Source organism: Miniopterus natalensis, chromosome 8 (genome assembly GCF_054644295.1).
Source record: "Miniopterus natalensis isolate mMinNat1 chromosome 8, mMinNat1.hap1, whole genome shotgun sequence".
Taxonomy (NCBI): Eukaryota; Metazoa; Chordata; class Mammalia; order Chiroptera; family Miniopteridae; genus Miniopterus; species Miniopterus natalensis.
The window spans coordinates 20,519,519-20,545,832 of record NC_142088.1 but is presented as its reverse complement, the minus strand read 5'-3'; the positions used below and the strand labels follow the sequence as shown (position 1 = coordinate 20,545,832).

General features: G+C 40.4%; 1 protein-coding gene across 1 annotated transcript in view; it reads left to right on the top strand.

Moving 5' to 3' along the window:
• Window positions 1–26,314, top strand: part of PARD3B (par-3 family cell polarity regulator beta) — an 852,378-nt gene that overhangs the window by 306,443 nt on the left and 519,621 nt on the right. Inside the window, exon 3 of the mRNA XM_087819630.1 lies at window positions 18,620–18,791. Within this exon, the coding sequence (XP_087675756.1) occupies window positions 18,620–18,791 (172 nt within the window). The remainder of the gene's footprint in view (window positions 1–18,619; window positions 18,792–26,314) is intronic.

The window sequence follows — 26,314 nt, the reverse complement described above, 5'->3', positions numbered from 1 at the left end:
CCATCTTAAAAACTGTACAAAATTTTAAGGAACACTGAGAAGACATTTTTACTTTTGGGTCTGAGACTTTGTTTTAAGCACTTATTTTGCCAGTTGCTTGACCTCTGGGTAAGGAGCTTTATTAGTGTTTTCCAGAGAAACAGAACTGGTCAAATGTAGGTAATGGGATGTAGGATGTGTATGTGTATGTGCATGTGCTGTGCGTGTGTGTGTTTATTATAAGGAAGTGGCTCACATGATTTTGGGGACTAAGTCCCAAGAGCTGTAGTCAGCAAGCTGGAGACCTAGGAGAGCCACTGTGTAGTTCCAGTGTGAGTTCAAAGACCTGAGGACCAGGAACCAATGGTATAAATTCCAATCTGAAGCTGGCAGGCTTGAGGCCCAGAGAGAGCCAATGCTTCAGTGCAGGTCTGAAGGCTGGGAGACACCGATGTCCTCGCTCAGTTAGGCAGCAATCCAGGAGAGAGAAGATTCTATGTTATTCAAACTTTTTATTCTCTTCAGACCTTTCATGGGTTGAATGAGGCCCACCCACATTGGGGAGGGCAATCTACTTTCTAGTCTCCTGATTCCAATGCTAATCTCGTTCCAAAACACTCTCACAGACACTTCCTGAAATGTTTAACCAAATATCTGGGTATCCCATGGCCTGATCAAGTTGACACATAAGATTAACCATGGTAGAGGCAATGTTCTGCATGAGTATTTTGGCAGTGGTGCCAGGTAGTTCACTTAAGGAAGGACTACTGTATATAAAAAGCTTCACTTATTTTGTATATATTAATGAAATTAAAGTCTTTGCAAGAAGTTTGAAGTCTAGTCTCATTTGATAATTGCATTTAATCATGGAAGAAGTGTAGAGTAGAAAGAACCCTACATATTCTAATCAGACATAGGGCAAGGGTCTCAAATTAAATGATTGTAGGAGCTAGGCAAATTAATAAATGATAGTTCGTCAAGTATATACCAGCCCAGAATGGTGGGAACTGTGGTACATAGGATAACTTAAGACCTAACTGAAGGTATGCACATTTTTAATTTTAAGCTGTTACTTGAAATTAGCCCCTGGCAAAATTCTTTCCCTGATGTAGCTATTAACTAGCTTCAGGCCTTTAGAAATGCATTTAATTTTTCTAGAACTCAGTTATTTTATTAGACTAGATGGCTAATCTGTATTCTCAAGAATCTCTCCATGCATTTTACCTGCCAGTTAAGTTTGAGAGGTTATGGAATAACACCTTTGCTGATTTAAAGATGTCGAACACGAATTCTAAAGGAAAGTGACATGTCACCCTCTGAAGCAACATGACCTTCCAGTGACATTAGAGTGAATTGTTTTGAAACAATAGGTCTATGCTTTGGAAAATATCAAAGAGCAGAAACACCCTAATCATATTTTGGTATCCAAAAACCACAGTGAACACTAATGTGCCTCCTAATGTAATTTGACCAAACCTCTTGATAATTACGTAGTAAGTCTCTGCGGGTATTGCCAAGTCTCTACCTTACTATATGCGCACATGCTTTCTCAGGCTTGGGCAATGAATGCTTCCTGTTGTAAAATAGGATGATTTTCAATACACATCTGGCGGTGTCTGCTGATTTTTCTTGTTCAAAGTCTTTTCATATAGACCTGAAGCCTTCAAACTATAATTTAAAGCGAGACAGCCTCTGCAGATTTATGGAGCCATTTTCCCTTTGGCTAAAGCCCTCTATGGTCACAGACCACTAGATTTAAAAAGGCAGCCGAACTCATCCAAAGACCCACATAAATTTTCAGAGGTAGGGAAAATGGTGCCTGCTTATTAAATTAGTGAGAATATAGTATTTGCCAGCTACAAATAAATGATGTTTTTCCCCCTTCAGTTAGAAGCAAGACCCTTAGAGATGTGTGGTATTTGACTCTCATTTGTCAAGTTTAGCTACATTAGTTGAATAATTTGCATGTTACCTCGTGCTCTTACTTCAGACTTTCCTTTGGACTTGACTAGATAAATGGGCTCACCTTTGTCAAAAGCTTCCAGTTATGGACACATTTAAAACAATCTTTCCCAGCACACAGAGACTGACTATGAGCAGGAAAGAGAAGAGAGGCGGCTCTCGTCTCGCCAGGCGCTTCCCCAGCGCTGCAGTATTTATGTTACGGCCTTTCTAAGTGAGCATCCGGCGCTCCCCATCGGTTGCCTGCATCCACTCTCCATTTGTCCTCTTGTTTCAGAGAAATTATTAATGTTAGTCCAATAAAAATAGTGCTTTTTCCTTTGGTGATTCATTACTGGAAGCCATTTTCCCTGACTTCAAGGGCTTGGGGATGAAACATGTTTATCCTTGACAGATCTTGGTATTTTTCCATGTTTCACAGGAACCTTTCCAAGCCTTTTTTTTTTTTTCCTATAAAAACAAAATAAATTATGAGGATGGAGACTACAGTTGATGAACTGGACGAGCTTTCTAGAGCGCTTTCTGAGAAAGTGCTGCACAGCATTTCTAGCAATGAAGCTTGCGTGAAGGGATGCTCGCCACCGAATGGCCTCACTCCCATTTTCTCCGAAGATGCTGTCCTGAAATGCAGCCTTTGAAAATAGGTTATCTTTGGAGCTATATTTTATTAATAGACTATGTTGCATTTCTATGGAAATGTGAATTATTTCTCCTAGTTCTAATATCAGTGTCCCACGTATAGAAACTAGGTACAAAATGGGTAATGAATATTATGCTCTAGAGCCTTTCTCCCTCCTCATCAGCATCTGTGTTTTTCTCAGAAATTTTCATTTGATACCTATCACTTGGAATGGTGACATGCCTAATAATAACACTATATAGCTTTTATTTTATAAATATATACACAATCTGGTGAAGAAAATGTCTATATCTTTTGGGCATCAGTCTATTTATGCTTTATAAATCAAGCCTATCTTATTAATCAAATATTTAGTCACATATTGCTCTGGACTGGGAGTTACTTGGTCTCTTTAAATTGACTGTGTATTTCTAATTCGATAATAGTAGAGTAAGTTCTTACATTAAATACACACTTAAAGTACTCTCTAGATGCCAGATGTATCCAGGATACTAATTGAGTTGGGTCTTCAAGGATAAATAGGACTTTTGATCAATAATAAAAATAATGATAAAGCTAATTATTTTAATGAAAGCTAGGAGCCAGCATTAAAGGAGCACTCTTTATGGTTAGGCACTCTGGTAAGTCACATATTGTGTAATACAACAACTTGAGAGGTCCTAAAGCTTGACTGACAGGCTTCTAATTGTGGCTTTATCACTTTACTGGCCATGTAATCCATCTAACCTCTCAGTGACCCCAGCTTTAGAGATGTTAATGGTAACTATCTCCTAGAGGTGGTATGAGGAATAAATGAATATACAGTCTGATACTATGTCTCTTGAACCTGGTAATTACTCAACAAATGTTAGCTACTCTCCTTTTGATTGTATAGTTGAAGAAAATGATTGATTCTCAGAGAAGCTAAGTAATGTCTCTATATTTAAAAAGTAGCTTGAGTCAGGATTTGAACTCAGACCACCTGGCTGCAGAGTCTAGTTTACAACTACTAAGTGTTCTGGGAAAGGAAAGAGTAACGGCAGATGCAGAGACTTCAAATGTGAATGTATGTGGCAGTGAAGAGTGTAGATGAGTTAATACAGGGACCTAGGGCTGAATTTGGTTGGAATGCCTTGGAAAGAAACAGATTTTATCTTGGAGGCAACCTGGAATCAATGGAAAATAATCTATTCTGCAGTTCTTTTGCATGTAAATGAAACACACACGCTAGTGTGCACGCACATACATCCTGGCATTTTCCTTTGATTTCAGCTATCTTCTAAGCCAGTAATACATTTTCAGTGAATAAATAGGAACTAGGAGTTTGAATGGAGACTCCTTGAAGACTAGGGAGTTTACAGAAAAGGTATCACTAGGCAATATGCTTGAATCGTTTTTTTTATTTAATATATTTTTATTGATTTCAGAGAGAGGAAGGGAGAGGGAGAGAGAGTTAGAAGCATCAATGATGAGAGAGAGTCATTGATGAGCTGCCTCCTGCACACACCCTGCTGAGGATCAAGCCCCCAACCCCAGCATGTGCCCTGACCAGAATCGAGCCCTGATCTCCTGGATCCTAGGTAAATGCTCAACTGCTGAGCCATGCCGGCTGGACCATTTTATTTTTTTAAATCACAACCCAGCATTCAAGTGTTGTACTTCCATAGACTCTACCTTCTCACTGCTCTGCACTGATTTGACTCAAGGATTCTGACTCCAACTAGCAAAGTTCACCAGGACTCTAAGCATATGTATAACTCCTGCCAAGGGGACTAGATATTGCATCGCCACTATCTATTCTATTGCATGTCCTCTCCCTGTGGAGAGATTGATGAAGTTAAATTGCAATCAGGGATTTTTACATGGGGAACATGAACACAGCATAGGGTTAGAGAGTCACATGATTCAAGCACGATCAACTTCGTGGTCACGTAACCTGTGCAATTGCTCAGGCGCCCATGCTCATCAGGGCCCTGTGTGTGGGTAAATGCGCAGCTGTTACCATCTTGAAATTCTTAAACTTTTTTGAACAAGGGCTCTATATTTTATTTTTCACTGGGCCCAGAGTGATGTACTTGGTCCTAGATATATGAATTTAATGGTACCACACTATAATCCATGTCACACCCATTTTATGGTAAGGAAATTCCAATTAGTGGGACTGCAGGTTTGTTCCTTAATCCAGTGGATCCCTTCGGTGGATAATGCTTAAAATGACACCGCCAGCATGTTCGCCTCTGTACCATTTTCCTGACTTTTATTACTATCTCTTATCTCTCTGACAAGCTCTTCATTAGCTTGTTTATATGGTCAGTTAAATATTGTCCTGGGTGTATATCTTTAAAGTTGACTTTGTATATTTATAAACAGGCCATTGTGTATTTATTTAAAAGATTAACTCTGAGAGAATTCATGTTTCCTGATTCTTTAAGTTCCCCATATGTTACATGTTGTAGATGAACTTAATGTCTGTACATTTAAAATTTATTGAAAGTAGGATTAACTGGCAGAGCAGATTGGTTGATGGAATATAACCAAAAGATTTAGATAAGACAGAGAAATGTGGCTAGAAAGCCAGTAGTCAGGGCACTAGGTCGGCTGACCCATGACAGCTATGCTGTTAAATAAACAATGAAAAGACCAGTGGGGTGAGAGTTAAGGACACATATGCATTTTTTACCCATCACTGTCAATAGCCAGGTCCTTTCTAGAGTATTTAATCCTTGGCAATATGAGGGACAAGGAGACAGTTTATAGGAGAGCAGCAAACATGAGTGATGTCTGGATAGTAAGGGATACAGAAGAGACTTTAAAAGAAGTAACATAAAAAGTTTCTCTTGTCTGGAAGACAAAAAATAAAGGAATTTTAGAATCTTTAAGCACATGAGAGGTTTTCTTCTTAATGAGTTTTGTGAATATATTTATCCCATTTTAATAATAAATTGAATATGTGGAGTTCAAACATAAAGAATTTACAGAAAATAATAAGAGACACTTGGGTTATAAAATCCTATTGAAATATTAGAATTTTATTTGTGATTTCTTTACTGTAATAGTTTTTATCCATCTGTACTTGTTTAGGTTATAAAGGTATGATTTAAAAACCAAAAGCCCATCAATCAAAACATTTTCTACCTGCTCTTTCTTAAGGGACTATCAACATAGTAAATTTAATGAAACCAACATTGTTTTACTACTTGCCCGTCATAAACTATTACTGGTTCCAGGTGACTAAGTGTTTACAAAGGACCTTTGAAGATTTAAGTGAATGGAATACCATGTAATGAAAATTTTACATCATAAACAAAATCGAAAGGTAAACTGGCAAAAAATAAATTTGCAAAGATAAAAAGACAAACTTAACATACTTAACAAGAGCTTATATGCATTAATAAGAAACACTAAACGCAAAATGGAAAGAAGGGCAAAGGCCATGAACACACAGTCCACTGAAGAAAAAAGTGGCTTCTAACACTGTTTCCAGGAATGGTAGTAATCAAATAATTGACCTTTAAACAGGGAGATATAATTTTGTCCGCAAAATTAGCAATGATTGGAAAACTGACACCACTGTACAAAGATAACCTCAACTTTCATGTGTCCAGAATGGCAGAATTATTTATGATATAGCTGATTATCTTATGAAATATTCAGTCGTGAATTTTCTTCATTATTTTGCAGATTAAAATGAAGAAAATTGCTTATAAGAAAATCCCAAGTGAAATGATCAGAAACCAAAATGTGTGTTATGCAGTATGGATCAAGTAATTCATATATATATTGCATATAAATAATAATATATAATAGTATAGATATGTAAATACATATAAAAGAACCCTGAAGGAGAAGCACCAACATTGCAATAGAAATTTTCTGGGATTTTCGACGATTTTGTACGTCTTATTTATTACTATGTGTTTTCAGAAGTCTCCACAATGACATCCTTTTGTAGTTTTGTTTCCTTCCCCCTCCCCACCTGCCTCCACTCTCCAGCAGACACACACCACATACACAGTTGCTGTAGGGAACTGGGGGCGGGTGCGATCTGCACATCTTGCCCCCCCACTTTTCTTTTTGCCTAGAAAACAGAAAGGCCCCAGGAACAAAGTGTAGTCAGCCCTGGGTTTGGGAGCGTTAGCGCGGAGACTGCCTTTACAGACCCAGCGAGGCTGTGGTCATAGCAACCTGGATTTGGGGTCCAGTCCCAATTTTAAAACTTGTGTTCCATTTTTTTAAATTTTTTTTTGCCATAAGTATACTCAATGTGTTGCCATTCTTGATTTGGAAATAATCGTTTTATGCCTATAGAATATATTTTAGATGCTTTAAGAAGACCTCTGCACTCAAGTTACACTTTTATAACTGACTTGCAAAAACTTTCTCTCTACAATGAGAGACAAGACCTAAAACGCAGCTACTCCTAGAAGAGGTAACACACCACCTGTGACTGTGAGCAAGGACAAGGACCCCAGGCTTCTTATCTTCAGGCCCCAATTAGCAAGACATTATTCTTTGTGAGTTTAAAAAACCCACAATCATAATTACAAATCCTGACATTTAGATGCTCCCAAAGTCAGCACCCATCCCAGCAGGGTTAGCCACATTATCACTAGTTAAGGAGATGTAGAGCAATTAGAAGCCAAAGGAAAAGGTTAGCTTGACCCCTCGGATGGAAGCAGTTCAGCAGCTAACCCCACCTGCAATGGCAGTGTTAATTTTTTTAAAATATCGGCTTCAAAGCCTTGTCACTCATGACAAGGAAGATCCGAGTCTAAGTGGGCTGTTTAAGGGAAGTGCCTCCTTGTGCCTCAATCAGGCTGCCCACTGACCTTTCCGTGGTCTCCACCAGTTGCTCAGCTGTCATGAAATTCAGAGGAAGGTAGAACATCATTGGAGCTGTCATGAGGTCAATCAGCCGGTGCTCGGGCCAAGTTGCTAAATGTGTCCATGCTAAAGAGCCTGCTCCCTAACCAGTCTGATGAAATGTAGTACCAATTAATCAACAGCTTCTTTTCAAGGAATTGTGACCTTCCTCATATTTGTAGTGCATACACCGCTTTACATGGCCTTGGGGGACCTCGGGCCTGCCAGATAAGGCCACCTCAGGGACATGAGAAGCTGCCAAAATTTGTGTTTTAGGCTATCAGGGTGACAGGCTAGGGGACACCTGCCTCAGGCCAGCACTCACCTATTTTGGTTAGAATGTTCTATGGGTTTAGCAACCTACAAATATCTCATACAGCTCAAGTGCATGCAAAAGTCACTCTCTTTGAAATTTTTAATGATACAGTAAGATCTCATTGTTTTTTCTATCAACCTATCAATTCTTTATCTGTCTTTAAAAGGTAGTGGCTTTGTCATTATTCTATGCAGAGTTTTATCTGAGAGGTGCTGTCTTAAAAGCAGAGAGGTTTCTTTTTTTCTTTCACAAAATAGACTGCTCTATTTGTAGCCAAGTCTCATAAATTAAAATACTTGTCAAAATAAATGAATAGTATGTTTGTTATAGTCATGATTTAAAATCACATTCAATTGCTTACTCATTAATCCACAAAATTAAGCAATCCGCCCTGGATTGCAGTCATTAGCACAAATAAGCCGGCTTCTCCTGACAGTCGGAAGTAATGGAGAAAGAACACTGCACAGGGGCATTTGTTTCAAAACTAGGTGTGTTAACAGGCAAATTAGTTTCCCAGTTTCAAAAGGCTGCCTCTGGAAGAGAATCAGATGTATTAATATAGTCCATCAGGAAATGGGATTGGGATCATGATATAGTAAAGTGGATTTTAGAGGGAGAAATTATAAAATGCAAATCTACATTGAACCTTCAGGCTGGGCAGGAGCTATTTTGCCCTGTATAGGAGCATACATGGTAATGGAGGTTACCTTTATTTCTAGTTGGATGGAAAATCAGGACACAAGGAGATGGTATCCACATAAAACTGTAGGTATTCATATGAAAGAAGCTTCTCTGTTCACATATTGCTTATTTACCTGCCCCCTCCCCCCCATCTGCCAGCTACCATATAGGAGCTTGGAACATAGTCAGTTGTATTTCAGTTTTCATATCTGTAAAATAGAATAATAGTGTTTTCTCATAGGGTGTCATATGAGTATGAAATAAAATGTGTAAACACTTTGAACACTACCTAGCACATGGTGAGAACTATGTAAGTATTCATAAAATATAAAATTTTAATGACGGGGCCCATGGTTCCATGTAGCTTATGGTTTACTTATAGATAGAGGCAAGGAAACCAAGGATCTTTGCGCCTTGTGACTGGGGATTATAGATATGGACACAGTATGTAGAAACACCACAGAACATGGTCAGTGGCCTCCTATGGGAGACCGAACTATGTTTTGAAAGCCTGAAGAATATATAGTGAAGAATTTGAAGCTGGAGCAAGACCATGCCAGACTTCTGTGATAGAAAGACCCCTTCGGCAGCAGTGTCGTGGGTCAATTTCAGGGGGTTGGACTGGAACTCAGAAGAGAATTGAGGCCCTCAGAGTGGATATGTGAGGACCTGGCCAGGGGCACTGTGCCGTTTCATTGGAATGGGATAACCCCTGAAGAGAGAATTCATCATCAGATTCTAGTAAATTATTGCCTTAATCTGTGGACATACCTCCGGATGGTTGTAGTAGCACTGAGCCTTGGTAAAGAGATTATCAAATGGTATATTTCTGAGACAGTCACCACTTTGATTTGGTTAGAGAATAGAACTTGTGAGGAAGTAGGGAAAATAAAATTGAGCGAGTGAAATAATATTCAACCTGTATGTTACAAAATTGTAACTGTATGTATGTATGCTTTATAATTTACAAAGCATTTTTTCCACATTCTATTTTGTTTTCTAGTGTCAGAGATACTTGTTTAAAATAAATATTCTTTCAAAAATGCTGGTTAGATGTATGTGATTTAGATGAGAATAACTTGAAGACATTTTAAAATATCTCAACTTGTATTGTATCTTCATCTCCAATAATGTATACTCTCCTGAGACCCTCAAAGCCCTTGGGATTGAAGAAAATTGAGGAACTATTAATGGCAAATGGCACCAGATGGTAGACCTCTGTCCTTGAGTTTGGCTAAGAAAATAATTCAGAGCCAAGGAACTCAAATACAAGTGAAAGTTTATTTAGAAAGTCACAGGGGTAGAAGAAGTGAGCCGTGGAAGAAATGAGCCAGCTGGGCTGAGTGGACTCAGGAAACAAGTTACAGAGGCACAGGAAGGGCCCTTGGAGCTTAGGAGAGAGAAAGCAAAGGTTCACTCTTGGAGGGAAGGAAGAGGGAGGAAAAGTGTGGGCAAGCTCAAGAGAGAATGCCCCGAGGAGAGAAGGGAGTGGGGGAAGTCGAAAGCAGAGCTTGCTCCAGAGAAAGAGAGAGCGAGAAAGAGAGAGAGAGCCGTGTTCTGGGTCTTTGGTCTTGAGGGCTTACATCCAATTTTCAAAGTGGGGGGGTACCCTAAGGGAGGTCCAAGGGGAGGATCTCAGTAGAATGTTCATCGGCTTTCCCAGTGTGTTCCTTCAGGATCCTGGTTTCCAGGGATTGGTTGATGCCAGGACAGGGGGTCATTAGTCATCACAGCTGGTCCCGACGTCAGCAGTGGCATTGCCCTGCCTGGCCTTGCTGCTGTGCTGAGCCTGAAGCTAAAACACAACTGAGATCTAAATGTTACCTCTAGTTTGATCAAAACTCTTCCTCTGTGGTCAACCGACCTGAGGCTTTGTTCTTCCTATTATTTGATGTGGGTCAGAACCTCCGCTGTCCTGAGGGTTTAATGCTTAAGGGGGTGGCCACGCAAGGGCTTGTATGGGAGTCCTATGAGGCTATTCTCTGATCCCCTTTTTCCTCCTCTAAGGGGATCTACCTCTCGACTAGGGACATGCCAGGGGAGGGAAGGTCAGGGGAGGGTCTGAACCACATGACCAGCGATATGAAAAGTCAGGGGGTCTAAACTGCATGACCAGTGATATGCTAGAGAAAGAAAGGTCGCTCTGGGGGGTGAGGTCCCACCTTACAATTGTCAGTTGCTAGGCACCTGGGATTTTCCTCCCTGGTGACCTTCTGTACCTGGCCTGTCGTTCCTGCTCTGCTCATGTCTAACTGCCTCCTCTATCAGAACCATCTAGTGGTTGGCTGGGTAACTGGCAGGCAAACACACAGCGGATTGGGGTCATCTTTGAGGATTTCCCAGGCAATTAACCCAAGTATCTTCCACTTTCTTGTGTATCTGTTAGTTTTAGTGTGTGTAATTCAGGGAGAGTGGAAATATTATTACTGATAAGGCAGGTATCTTGAGTTTTTAAAATTTTGACATTTGTGTTACTATGCTTGAAACCTCTCCAGGCTTCTGTGTCTGTCTACTTTTCCTATAGCTGAGCCCTAGAGTGCCCTCGGGTTAGGGGTGGTGGCTGGCACCGGACCTCCGTGGACCCTTTGTCTGACCCCTGCCGTGTGAGATGAAGGGCACAGAGGAGAGGGCTCCGCAGGGTTCCCTGTGTACATTAGATATGAGTCGTGAGTGTTGTTTCACAAATGGTGAGCTCTTCTTTCTAAGGAAAGGAAAAAATGCGGCGAAAACAAGCTCAAGATTCTCTCAAACTAGTCAAATGATAACACAATCGTATTTGAAATTTTAATTCAAGTCAATCAGAGAAAAAAATATGATCCAATATAAATGTGTTTAATGTCTACCTGGCTTCTAAGTAACTTACTGCATAATTAAAGGAGGTAAATGTGTTTTTAGCTGAAATATGGGTGGTTTTTAATAGGCATATCTTTTGTTATTATGGAGCAATTTAGGCAGCTGCCTCTTTAAAAAGTGGTAAGTATAAAAAGTATTCTTAATAAAGTTAAATAAATCATGTTATTTTCTTTAGAATGAAGCTTAAAGCTGTAAAGTTTGTGAAGGTCCCTATTACAGATTTTGAGTTTGGAGAGGAAATGAAAATTGGTTTTATCTCATTTACTGAATGTCGATTGAACTTTCTGGGAATCCCAGCTGTTGCATGCTTGCTCTGAGGATGCTACTAGAGCGATGGCTAGCATCTGATGAAGATACTAAGAGTATGAGCCTACTAATTTTAAAAATTCGGATTAAGTGCTTTTAGCTAGCTGTCAAAATCCTATGAAGGGAAAGAACCTATTTTCCAATCTTTGTTTAAAGTGGCATAAAATTAGCTCACACAGCCAGTTGTTACTTAGTTTCAAGCAGATGCATACATTTAAATGCAATTCTGCAGTGTTTCACTCTCTTCCCAAAGGTGATCATGTGTTTTCCTCCACTTGTGAAATGGTTGTAATTTCACAGTCTTACTTAGATTTAATTGTGTTTATTAAGATTTGAGAAAATCATTCCAATTTTATTTTGTAGATACTGGGTTTTTTTCTTTGTCTTTTAATTTTACTTGATAGTTATTGGTAATGTGGAATATGTAGGAAACAGTAAAAAATAGCACTATGTTGTTAAATTCAACGGTTTAACCCAGAGAACTCAATACGGCAAATAAGCATTTCTTAGTAGTGCATTAGTTCACTTGACGTGTAATTAAAATCGAGCCACATATTTCTCAGTGTAATTACTAATAAAAATATTTTTTAAAATACAGTGTATTATGTTCTGTGGGCGTTCGGATCCTTCTTTTTTATTTTCTATGCAGGCCAACGATAATAGCCTCAGATTATAAAAACTCAGGCTATAAAAGTGACAGAATGCTATGGGCTGACAAGAGAGCAAACCACATCATGAATATTGAAGGACCCTGCACTAAGGCACTTCGTGGCGTTATTATTAAAATATTTACTTGTCAGTATAAAAACTAAGGGCGTTGGTATATTGCTTCAATAACTTGAAAGACCAGAGCCCAAGCCGTGCGTGGCTCGGAGGAAAGCAGCACCGCGCCTGAGGGTTGTGTGTTCTGTGTGATGCGGAGGAAGGAGAAAAGGAAAACAGGAGTGACCCGTCCAATGTGCTTGATCTTGGCGCTTTCTGTGCTCCTCCGCTGGCCCTGTGATGAAGAGATTAAAGGGGAGCAGCAAAGGGAAAGGAGGGCAGGGATAAGCCAAGCAGGACTCCACCTGGGAGCCAGGGAATGTTAACTGTGGCAACGAAGGGGATGAACATCTCACCTCCCGTGTGTACCAGGCCCTCTCTGTGCTGAGCATCTAGCCATGTTTGGGGGGATGGGATCCAGAAAATTAACATTCTACCCCACCCCGCTCAGCCCCCAACACGCCCACATGTACACGCACACGCCTTTAGCAGTGATATTTATCCTAAGAGCCTTATTGTTGGAGTGTAAAGCCAGCTCTGAATCCTTTGAAGAGATATTGATGTTGTGAAATTGCAAAGAAAACTTGTGATCAAGTCTGATATTCAGGGTCATGCAGGTTGTAGATTATCCAAAGCTCTTTTATTTCTTTTTTTAAATTATTATTTTTTTTATTGATTTTAGAGACAGAGAGGAAGGGAGCGAGCAAGAGAGAAACATCGATTTGTTGTTCCACTTATTTGTGCATTCATGGGTTGCTTCTTGAATGTGCCCTGACCAGGGATCGCACCCAGAACCTTGGTGTATCAGGATGACAGTCTAACCCACGAGGGCCTCTTTTATTTCTTTTTGATCTTTGAGTTTTTTCTTGTTATTGTTGACTTTTACATTATTTTAACCTTTACAACGTAAATATGAAAAAAATATTAAAATATTCTCTCAAATAAACTTTATGGATGATATTTTGTCTAGGCCAATCCTAGTTTCAGACATTTCTTTTAGATGCCCCTCAGGGAGGCTATAGTCAGGGGATACTTGTAGTCCCCAAATCTAGTGCCTAATCTTTGCTTTGGGAACACCATCAGCATAGGTAATTGAGATATGATTATTGAAAATAATTCATATATATCTCATTAATATTTTTTTCATGTGTTTTTCTAAGTCGATGGTAGGTGTGCTCCTAAAAAATATACTCCACCATGACCTCTCAAACAGAGGTACAAAACACATAAGATAAACATTGTACATTGTCCTTTTGCCTTAAATTTAGTGGCAATTAAAGAGAAAATATTTTCGTATTAAAACAAGCACAGAAATCTGAGTATAAAATGTAAAATGTACATGAATTTGTAAAATAAAGCTGAGCACTTTGATTTTGAGCTCGTGGCATGCCAATTCAGGTCATGGCTCCACCCCCCTGGAGGTCTACTCACTTTTTTTTTTACTCTTCACTCCAGGACATGTTTAGAGAGAGGAAAGGGAGAGAGAGAGGAGTGTCTGGTGGAAGGGTCAGAGAGAATAGCAAATGCAAAGACACTGAGCAAAGACGAAGCCCACGTAGCTGGGCAGAATCCCGAGAACGAGGGAGGCAGCAGTCAGAACATGAGGCGAGCAATGTCCCTGGGAGCCCGTTACCCTACAGGCGGCTGCGGGGTCTAGGCCTGCACTCTGAGATGGGGAGGTGATGCGGCTTCTGACCGGAGGAGAAGCACCATTTGCCTTAGGCCTGAGCCACTTCGCAGTGGCTGCCACGCTGACGTGGCTGCAGTGAGCCTGGGTAGGAACAGGACACCAGTCAGGAGGCCGTCCTCGCGTTCCACGGGAGCAGGTGACAGTGGAGGGAGTGAGAAGCGCTCGGACTGTGGTTACGTTTTGAGATTTGTGTGGCGGGTATATGAGAGAGCGATAAAGCCGCCGAAAGGTGGAGGGAAGAGAGTTCAAGGATTAATACAAAGATTTGGTCCAAAGCCACTGGCGGGATGGGTTGCCATTAACAGAAAAAGCTTTCAAAGAGCAGCTGTCCCGTTTTTGACGTTCGGTAGGCCGTGGGCCATGCGCCTGGAGTTCAGGAAGAAGCTGTGGATGGGACTTGTGAGCACACACTTATACCTGAGCACCAGGCAAATGGGATCCCCAAACAGATTTAGACATACTCTCCCTGACATTTGCGGAGATGAAGAAGAATAAGCGGAAGGAAGCTTAATGAAGGCTCAGAGTTGAAGATGTAACAATGGAATATTACCCAGCCATAAAAGAGTGAAAGCTTGCTAACAGCATGGATGGACCTAGAAGGTATCATGCTGAGTGAAATCAGTCAAACAAAGACAAATAACATACGATTTCACTTATATGTGTAATCTAAAGGTCATATAAATGAACGCACAAAACAAACAGACCCATAGATACAGGGAACATTTTGATGCTTGCCAGATTGGAGGGGTTTTGTGGGATGGGTGTAAAGGGGGTAGGGATTAAGAAGTATAAATTTCCAGTTATAAAAACAGTCATGAGGATGTAGAGTACAGCATAGGGAATATAGTCAGTAATATTATAACCACTATGTATAGTTTCAAATGGGTACTAGTCTTCTCTGGGTGATCATTTTGTAAGTTATATAAATATCTAATCACTATATTGTGTACTTGAAACTAATATAATATTGAATGTCAACTGTAATAAAAAAAATGAAAGAGAGAGAATGTATTTCCTGGAAGGCAAGTGAAGAAAGTAATTTAAAGAGGAGACAGTAGTGAACTTTGTCCTAAAATTAAGCCAGAGCAGGGCTTTAGATTTTGCAATCTGCAGATTGTTTCTGACCTTGATAAGACCAGTTTCAGTGGAGTAAAGGGGTGAGAGCCTGATTAGAGTGACCTCAGTAAAGAAATGGAGAAGAGAGATTGGAAACTGCTCTGTGCACAGTTCTTTCAAATTTTACTTTAGCGGGAGAGGTAAGAAATGGGGTGGCACCTGTAGGGGTAAGTGAGTCCTGAGAAGGCTGTTTTATGTTTTTGTTTTAAGTGGGAGAATGAATGGCATATTTGTAGCCTGATCTTCCTGTGCATATCTGGGGATTAGATACCTAATTACTGATAGAGGTCTTCGGGGACAGGAGTTTTGATTGGAAGTCAAGGCCATGTGAGCAGATCATTTGGGATCATGGGCTCTTTGGGAAATGTCAGTGCTGAACTGGGTGACATGAGAGAAGAGAGAACCAGGGGCACCAGAAGATGGATAGGGAAGCAGAAGATGAAGGGTCTATTTCAAAGACTGTGTATTTGCATTTTGAATAGAGTTTAGGTTACTGCAGTCTCTAAGGGCTCAGTGAAAAATCCCACGTGCCATAGAAGTTTAAGCTAGATGAAACAAACCTTAACACAAAATTTTAATAGCATTTCTTCTTTCATGTCAGACTCATCTCTGTGGGAGCGGTCATTTTGAATGGATTTAAAGGCAGGGAGGGAGGCCATTTGCATACCCTGGACACTTTGGAAATCAGCATGCTTTCTGTTGAGGAACTAGAACAGTGGCTTATGTTAATTAACGTATGTGTCTGTAACACCGTCTGCTAGGAACTCTGTGACCCAGTAATGAAAGTGTTCTGATGAATCAAGTAATCTAGCTAACAAGCACCTACAACACATAGTTTAAATTAATTATCAATGTTGAAACAAGTGTAAGTCTGTGTGCATCCTAGGTGTGGAGGTGAAGACTGGATGGAGAATCTCATCAGCCAGCACCTATGGTGCCAGTCCTTTGGGCATCACAGATTCAGGAACTGATCCCCTTCCTTCCAGTAGAGACTTCATTCCATTCATTCAGTTGTTGATTCACACAGTCAGAGTAGGCTCTGCAGAGATCATTCCTGTCAGTCATGGGCTTGGGAGTCAGACTAAGCTACTAGTTAAGTAAGAGATTATGAGATTTGGGGAGCCTCCAGATCTCACCAACATCGTCTTCGCAAAGAGTCACCATGTATTGCCTGTATCTCCAAAGAGTAGAGTTCATGGTCTTTAGGGCATAACATCTTCCTGGACAACTAAAATATTGCACAATGCAGCCTCTCTTTTTACAGCTTCCTTTTTGGAAAATGGTTACAGTGTGGTCTGAAAACACTGGGTTGGAAATTAAAAAGACTAGATTCACCTTGGACAGCACAATCTCCAAACTACTTTGCTCTCCCATTTCATATATAGATCTGTATGACACTGCTACCGCATACTTTATGCACTTGTGTGGCTATAATAGGATAGTAAATAGTAAAGTATCTTAAGAAAAAGTGTTATATAGCAGCTATGGATAATGATTTATCTTATGAGTTACCAATTTTCAGCTTTTGTACTATACTTTGGATTGGTATTTGATTTTCTTTCTCTTTGCCCCAATTTTAAGATATATAGGATAGCCCAGCCAGGCGTGGCTCAGCGGTTGAGCGTTGGCCTAGGATCCAGGAAGTCGAAGTTCAATTCCCAGTCAGGGCACATGCCCAGGCTGTGGGTTTGATCCCCAGTTGGGGCCGTGCAGGAGGCAGCCAATCAGTAACTCTCATCGTTGATGTTTCTCTCTCTCTCTTTCTCTCCCCCTTCCTTCCTCTCTCTGACATCAATAAAGATATATATTTTTTTTTAAAAGATATGCTTTAAAAAAAAAGATATATAGGATATATTGAGTTAAGGATGTAACAAGATGGAAAAGTGAGCTATTACTCTTAACTTATGTGAAACTATTTACAGTACCAGTATAATGAGCTATTTTTCTTAGTTGATTGGTGCATTAAAATAAATGTTACTAATATGTCTTAGAATTCACCAATAAGTAAAGTTGAAATTATAATTGTCACAGAAATAGTGATGAAAATAACATTTCCACCACATTTAAAAAATTGATTGTATCTTTCTTTTCAGGATTTAAAGTGTTAAACTTCATTTTGGCCAGATGATTAGAAAGATATACTTCTAGGGATTATTTTTATACTAGAATAATCTTTCACTATTAATCCATTTAAGTCTTCTCTGATATCAGTTCATCAGTGCTACCAATTAAAAATAGAAAATGTATGTGCTCAATTTAAGAATTAAAAATAATACCTTGGGAGTAGCGTTTGTTTCCTGTGTGAGAGGATTGTTGGATTTTCCAATTAAACAGGTCTCCATACTGGAAATGAGTAGTCAATTATGAAAATTATTTTTGAATAGCCAATTTACATATCCCTAATTGTATTCATTTCTTTTGAAAGATTGAACTTGGAATTTATGATGTTTTGATTGGTTACCTCTGCTGTTGTGTCATTAATACTATTGCCAACAAGGTTGCCCTATGAATGGGGGAATCATATATAGGTTTGTTTTATTTAATGAATGACAAATATAGAGAGATTTAGTAGCAGTTTTCACATTTAATAGCACACACTGCACTTGGCTGAGCTGACAGGAGCATCCCTGAGCTGCCCCCTGCACCACATTTGGACTTTGCTGCATCAGTGATAAGAGGCATCTGAGGTTCCTTGATGGTGGTGCTGTCCACTTGCCAAAAATGCAGTTTCAATCGGGTTGCCCTCGCTATTTACACAGTAGTGTTTGCACAATTAATGGAATATCTTATGATATTTTGCTCTTATTTTATGAAAAATGACTTGGAAATTTCATGTTAAGGACAAGAGGCATAGGTTTCATGTGGTATAAAATTGAGATGAAGATGGAAATAATTAAGTGAAAGTGCCAATGTTTATTCGCTTTGAAACTGGCATTCATTGGACTTAAACCAGTCAACATAGAGTCAGGCACGTCACGAGGGGAAAGAGCGAAACGAAAGGCCTGTGTGAAAATGGGTTATCTGTGTGTACAATGTAAATACAAATTCTGTGTAAATATACACACTGTATTATCTGTGTGTCTAAACAGAAAGACATAATTATGGGTTTCATCATGGCTCTTGTTCCATTTCTTCATATTCAGCTTCTAGTTTTTGGAACAACTCTTAACAGAGATACTGAAGTCCTTTCAGGCTCATTAGAAAGGGGAGGGGAGGAGGCAGCCACTCATGCAGGAGAGATGACCGAAGTCGGTTCTCTGTTTCAGAAACACAAGTGAACCTGAACCGGTCACTATTTCCTGGCCATGTGCTGTCAGACACAATACTGAATTAGAGTTGTGGGTACAGTCACATGAAAGTTTCCCAGGCCATTTTCTTTAAAACCAGAGATCACGGTCAGCTGGATGCAGTGGCCGGGTGACATGCATGTCCTATGTCCTGTGAAGTAATAGTGTTTTGGGTTTGTTTGCAGCTGATCGCTGTGTTTGACGAACAAGAACCGCTGCACAAGATCGAGAGCCCCGGTGGAAACCCTGCGGGTCGGCAGAGCCCGGATGCATTTGAAACAGAGGTGGCTGCCCAGCTGGCCGCGTTTAAACCAATCGGTGGGGAAATTGAAGTAACCCCTTCTGCTCTGAAAATAGGTATGTTCTTTTTTGTGGTATGTTTTTCATCTGGCGCATCACCTTGATGACTATGAGTTGCTTCTATTTTATGACTTGTTTTGTTAGTATCTTTCTTTTTCAAAATATCTGGGGGGTTTTCTCTACATTATTATTATTATTTTGCATAGTTCTTTGCGGCTGTTGAAACTCAGGCAAGTGGATGCAGTTTTTTCTTGAATTGCAGGGGAATCTGAACCTGAATTGTGTGCCCTTGAAATATCATAGGGGAGGGACTGGAATGTAGGTGATTAAGTTCATCTGTAGCCTATGAGAATCATTTTTAAAAAAAGTCCCTGAAAGTGTCATTTGGAATAAGCTAAGCGTGATCAAGGAATCTGGACTAGGAATAAAGGTCACTTCGGTTTTAGCTACCTTCTTTTCCTCCCCATATTGCATGATCTAAGAGTTTGGGGAAAACATTTTGAACTTAGTTTCTTAAGTCTGTCCTAATGGTTTATTGAAACAAGAGCAACCCACCCAGTGAGTTTGCTCACAATTCTTTTTTTGTTATATTTATTTTTGAAGGCGTGGGTAGAAGGAGAAATAAGCATTCCTCTCGAATTTCAGTGAATTTACAACGGTAAGAGAAATAATATGTCAGTTTTCGGTGATACCTCTGAGAGATAAATTTAGGCGAGTTTAACAGCATGAAGTTTCTGAAAACTTCAATATTTAGGTACTTAAAACAGTTTTTATTCCTGTTGAACGTATGCGTACATTTTGAGACAGCTCTAAGCACCTGTTATAGGTTAGTTCTCAAGCTAGAACAGAGGCTTTTTCCACTTTGCTTTCTAAAGCAAAACATATGCTTAAAGTTGTAAAAATTGTACGTGGCACTAGTTTTGCGCATTTGAAAGAAACCGCATACTGTCCACTTTATTTTACACATCACAATGCCGAGTGTCCGCGCTTTGCACTGGTTTTCTGGAAAGCGTGTGCAGCGCCCCTGGAAGAGCCCAGTGGAATGAAGAGCTCCGCCGGGGGAAGGCCGGCCGGGGAGCCGGCTGCGGGCACCAGACCCGGGCTTCGGCTCCCCGGCAGCTTCTCTTCGGAAGCGAGGTTTGTGGCTTCAGCAACTTCACAGCCCTGTCGTTCATTTGCATAATGGATGCCTTTTTATCCATTATGCAAATGGTATGGGAGGAAAATTAGGCAATAAGGGAAGACGAAAGGAGAAAATTGCCCTTGCTTGTTTTAATATTCTATTTATAAGCAGGCACTTTGGTCTTCAAAAGGCCGAGCCTTCGAGTGCCGCTGTGTCTGGGAATTCGTTGTGAGCATTCTCAGAGAAACAAACTTTGTTTTTCTTCAACTTTTTCAGAGTTTATTTTGTTGAACCATCTGAACAACATAACACTGAACGCAGGAAGAGAAGTGAGCTGAGGTTTCTTTTCCTTGCAAGTGGACTTTCTGCTTCTTCAATACTGATTTTTGGCAAGACAGAGATAGAAAATAATATTTATTAAATGGTGACTACAGAGCAGGCACTGAGCTTAAGGCTGTGCATGGAGCATAATCCTTTACTTATAACAACTCAGTTAAACCTGAGAATACTTAGTTGGGTTCTTTTACGGCCTTCATTTAAGAGCTGAGGAGACAGGCACAGAGCAGTTAAGTAAAAGTAACTCATCCAAAATCACAAAACTATTAGATAGCAGGGCCAGGATTTAAACCCTTGCTGGCTCCCAGTGTAAGGAACAGTTTTGCTGTGTGCCTCTCATATGCTATTTTTGAAAAATAAGATAAAATAATTGATAACATTTTCCTCGGATTTACTTTGTGGATATATATCAAGACCCCGCGAATGCTCAACTCTTTGGCATTACGTCCCGTTTCCCCTAGCGCTGTAGATTAAAGGGATGAGATGAGCTAACCTTTGCCGTTAGGTAATGGGTGTTGCCTCCCAGTGACTGGGCCTGAAATCATGGCATCATCTCCAGTTCCTCCTTTTTCTTCCCGCGTCCATGACCATTGCCGCGAGCCGGAGCTTTACCATTAATCACACTCTGGCAGAGGCCTCCGACTGACCTCTTTCTGTACAGCGCTGCTCTCTCCAGCCCCTGCTCCTGCCAGAGCTGCCTTTCTAAATCACAAATCTGATTATATGGCCCCCGCTTAACAACTTCCAATGGCTTCCCATTGCGCAGAGAACCATGTCCAAACTCATTAGCAAGCTGATGCAGATGGTTCCTCAGAATTAGCTGGAGGAATTTGGGCAGGGATGAATGATGACAGAGTCATCCCTTATCTGCCCTCACGGTTCCATCACAGTGATTACTCTTCATAAGATCTGGAACTTTAAAAGCAAAGGAAAACCACGTTTGTGGAGTTTCCCAGAGAAATTAAAGAAGGAAGCAACACAACCAGCTTTGGTCTCTACCCGTTTTGTTTGTTTTCGTTGCCTTCAGGACAGGGCGCGGTGGCAGGCTGGGCACGTGTCGTCTCGGGATGGCGGGTGTGCGTGGCAGAAGGCCACATTCTTGTCTCCTCCCAGAGCTGTGCTGTCTGGCCCACCCTGACGTCCTGTTTACATGAAGAGTTGAGGGGTGTTTGGAGAGGGAGCAGCGTTTGTGTTCCAGCAATTCATCATAACACTGTGCCCATAAAATGCCAAACACAGAGCCCCAGCCCCTAATCTCTGCTCCCCACTCAGTGTCCCGAGGCCACTGGAACTGGTCCTGCTTCTCGTGGGGCTCATACACCCAGTCTGATGCAGCAGAAACAAGGGCTTATTCTCACTGGCTTTTTTTTCTTGAGACCCTTGCAGGAAGCTGGGGAATTTCATCTTTACCAGCCCCCATGCTTGCCTCACTTAAGGGCACACAATTTAGCAAATATTAGGAATCAAGACATTTTTATGATTGGGTCATATTAATCACCAATATTTTTTTACTGATACCTGGTGTTGAAATACACTCAAAGTTTATTATAATTTTTATGCCTTTTTTTCTAACACAAGATAATCATCAACAGTATTCTGTTAAAAACCAACAACCTTCTCTAGTGGACCCTCCTGTTCTTTTTTTAATCTTCCAAGATGAAATATTTATGCACAGAATATGCAGAAGGTTCACATTCATAGGCTCTTCATGATCTGGCTACTTCCTTTCTGCCCACTTTCATTCCCCCAAACTGCCACTTGTTTTCAAACCTCTGTGCCTTTGTAGGCACTGTTCCCCTTTAGCTGGCTCACCCTTTTCGCTCCTTGTGTACTTGGTGAACTTAAGCACCTTTTAAGCTCAAGATCACATATAACCTTGTTTTTGATGCCTGTCCAAATCTTTAAGATAGTACAGTAGATGTACAATAAATATATGTCTTAATCCTTTATTCAGCAATGAAGTGTTACAAAATGCATTGAAGAAATCTTCTACTCCCCTAAAAGGGTGTAGAATCTTGTACCCTGTAAGCTAATGGGGTATATATTTTTAATTAGTAAGGGGAGTTTTAAATCAAGTGGGCAACCACATAATTCCAACTTCATTCATCTAAATTATTTCCTACCATTTATTTTCTAATGGATTTTCTAATGTAATGTTAAATGACTAAGGCCAGACTCAGCCCTATCTAGCAAATCACTCTAACACTTTAAGATTCTAAGTTTCTAAAATTGGTTGATGCTTTTTACTGTGTAGCCCAGAGACTGCTAAATAGCCTATTTAAAAGAAGAGACGTGGCGGAACAAACAACAGGTGAAATAGCAAAGATTCATATTCACAGAGTCCATTTGTGCTTTAAAATTACCTAGTTCAGGAATTGCCCAAGTCTTCTTTGTGGACCCATATGTTTTGGGATTTCAACATATAGTTGATTCTAGTTAATTAACATTTATTGGGCATTTAAGTTCTAAAAGCTATTCTAATTCCTTCTTGCTCACTTGTCCGAACAAAATAGACTAGGCGTGCAGGGAACAACTGCATAAGAAGGCTCTTGAATAGGCAGCAGGGAATTCTAATGCTTTTTAGAATTCCTACAGCAGAGAGGCCCACCTCCAACCAAAGAAGCCTTAGCACCCCTTAGAACAACCTTTGTGGAATGCTGGTCTAGAGATAGCCAGTTCCACAGATTTTCCTAATCAGCCACTGTCTAGACAATTGGCATTACTTAATTAGTCTAGACAATCGGCATTACTTAACAGAGGAGCAAGTAAAAGCTTAGAGAGAGTGTGTGCTCTAATATCAAATTACCATTTGGTTAAAGAACTAGAATTGGGACCGTCATCTCTTAGCTTCTAGTACAGTGCTCTTTCAACTACCGGACATTTTTTGGATTAATTATGGATTTCAGTTATCCATGTCTTTTAATACTATATGTGGTAAAGTAGCACCTCGTCTCTCTTGGAATTGAGATAGAATGTAAATTAATAAATAGATACTGTGAATAGTTGTAAGACTAGAAAATTAAGATGGAGAACATTTTTTAAAAATCTCGAAGTTCAGAAATGAATTTGCTCCTGTCTCATCCCATGTGTCTGTGCACACGTGTGTGTGTGTGTGTGTGTGTGTGTGTGTGTTTGAGGGGAAACTGCACCAAAAGCATTATGCTAATGGGATTCCTAGGTGATTTTCTTTTCTATATTGTGGAGATTGTTGTACTCGCTTTGACATTTCAAGCGTCTGCATGCAGGGCCTTCTGTAAATAAGACAGATGAGGGAGGACAATTATTTTGAAGTTTGGAAGAATACGTTCTTTAGCCTTCCCCGCTGTAGATCCTATGCTGCCTTCATGACCTTGTACTGTTCTCCAAAAGATCTTATGAGGCCCAGGGTTGGTCCAGTCCTTGTCCCTTGAGAACCAGTAATAGGGAGCTGGTTCCAGACCCTACAGAATTTCATCTAGTTGTTTTCCCACCCAAGTCATTCCTGTATATCTATCATGACCACCTTTTGCCAACCCCTTCCACTCCCCCTCCACAAAACTGGACATATTTGGCATTTCATAGACCTGAATATTTTTATCTGAGACCATCCAGGTCATTCCTGATGTGTCACTGCCATGTTTCAGTGGGCCACAGGTTTCTCCTCTATAACGTAAGCCTTTCCTACTCTATGGGCTATTACTGTCCCAGGAGAATTTCATTCATACCAAGCTGAATTTCAGTCTGACTCCATGTCCCTCTCAGTTTTCCTCCTCTGGCCCCAATTCATTAGTAGTTTTATTTTAGACATGTTGATAATTTTTCTCAGTACTTCTTGACTGAAATTTGTTATTTTGGAGTTCAAGCTTCCATGAGAAAATATTTCTTTAGTTATAATTATTTTAGCAATTTAATTCAAACAGTGTGTCAGGATACAAAGTCCTTTCAACTTGGCTGTTGCCACTCTTGTGATCTCTATTACCCAGATATAAAGCAATCTGATTAAAGTTTGGAGTTGAAATGGCATTCGCTTTACTCTCCTCTCGTGTGTTAAACTTTGAAGATGAGCTACTTTATATTTGAAAGTGGTTCTTGTTGTTGAGACTTGAAAGCTGGAAGGTGCCTCAGATGCTTGATTGTTTCCACGTGTGCTGCTTCAGAACCGAGATGGAGACGATGCTCGCGTGTTTGTTATAATTATTTTCAAAACACTGAGTTCTTTGCTCTTTATTTTCAGTAGTTCTCAGAAAATATTGTATGGCCATAGATTACTGTTGGAAATCGTGACTGTTTTCATCTGAATTTGATAATTTACTGCATAAGGGAAGCATATGGGAACATTTGTCTGGATTCTTAACGAAACCGAATCCCTTTATGGCGCTGATCTTCAGGAAAAAATAAAGAAGGGGGAAGTTTATTCCTTTAATTAGGCGGCAGTGTGTAAGTAGCTGCTGTGCCCATAATGTGAGTTTAAGTATTGGCATCTGATCCTAGACAAACACACTCACACCACACACATAGCAGAACTAAAGCTCGGGCTGGGCGGGGCGGGGCGGGGCTGGGCTGCTGCCCCGAGCCTTTGAATTCTGACTACAAAGCCCGCAAGCATGTGAGGGCTCCTTGTTGCTGGAAGCTCTCCCCGTGAAGCCCAGAGCTGAAATGACCAGGGAACTGAGGTCATTTGCTTGGATGAATCCATAAGTCATACTTTGGTCATCGAGTTCCATCCTATTTGTTTCCCGTGGCGGCTGATTATTTGAAAGTTAACAGCCAGCTATAGCGCAGCTTTTCTTGCTTTCCGTTTTCTTCCCTGGGAGCCTGGTATTTTTTTCCATGCAGGCTTAGATGACCGATGCTGTAATTAGCTATGGTAACCCTACCAGGCTGTCATCAATCAGCCACAGCCATACAGTCAACAACGCGTGTGCGTGTTTTCTGGTAAGGCGGTAACTGACGCGGGACCAGGGAGGTCACAGCACCACTAACCCATCCTGGCACCGTTCTTCTTTGGCTGGTGTGGGATCAGGTTTTACTTCGGTTTGTTTTCAGAGTAGGTGAAATGTTGCTTGGTGGGGGTGTCAGGTTATACATTGAATACTTTTAAAAAATTTTAATACTCTTGCCCGGCCAGGCGTGGCTCAGCGGTTGAGAGTCGGCCTAGGATCCAGGCGATCAGGGTTCGATTCCCGGTCAGGGCACATGCCCGGGTTGTGAGCTGCAGCCGATCAATGACTCTCTCATCATTGATGTTTCTACCTCTCTCTCTCCCTCTCCCTTCCTCTCTCTGAAATCAATAAAGATATATTTAAAAAAAAAATTTAATACTCTGGAAAAGGGCCTGAGGTGCTTGGTTAAATGAAAGAATAGAATCAATACCTACAGACAAGCAACTCCTAACCAATATTGAAAGGTAATTACCGCAGGGGAGTAGTTCTTGTTTGTGTCAGCCAAGTACAAATGTGAATGGGCGCACAAATACAGGGTTTTCCAAACGCCTGGCATTGCCTTCTCTGAGTAACTACAGACTGATGGCGATACACGTGTACTTCATAGACAGGCAGTCACTTCGCAGCATTTTGTAAAATTAAGATGAGTTTTGCTTGAAAATATTCTGTATTCTTGTGAATATCTTTTAAATGAGATATTATTTATTAAATTATAGAATGTTAAGAACAAAACAAAAAAATCATCGTAACAGAACTAGATTTTCATTTGTCTTTTTTCTAGCAGATTTGTCTTTGTATTTTAGTCTTAATTCAGTTTTCTTTTCCACTACCTCCTTCAGGTCTCCTTGTATCTCTTTCTTTCATTTTGAGTACTTGTATCTAATGGCAGAATATGGTAAGTAAATTGTTACCAAGCTGTTTACACTCTAATAAAATAATATTGTAAGGAATTCGCATTTAGCTATTTACCCAAAAATATAAGATAGTATATAAAAACCAAGCTTTCATTTTTGTTCCTTTCTGGCTGTATTTTGTAAGTTGATTATATGACTTCAAGGAAAAAAAAAAAAATCCCAGCGAGTTCGCCATCTCCCCTTTGGCCTCTTGCCGATGCTGGAGCCACACTGAGCCGGAGTCTGCAGATCCTCTCATAAACAAGCAGCATGAAAGGTCACCTTCCTCCTGCTCGCTTGATATTA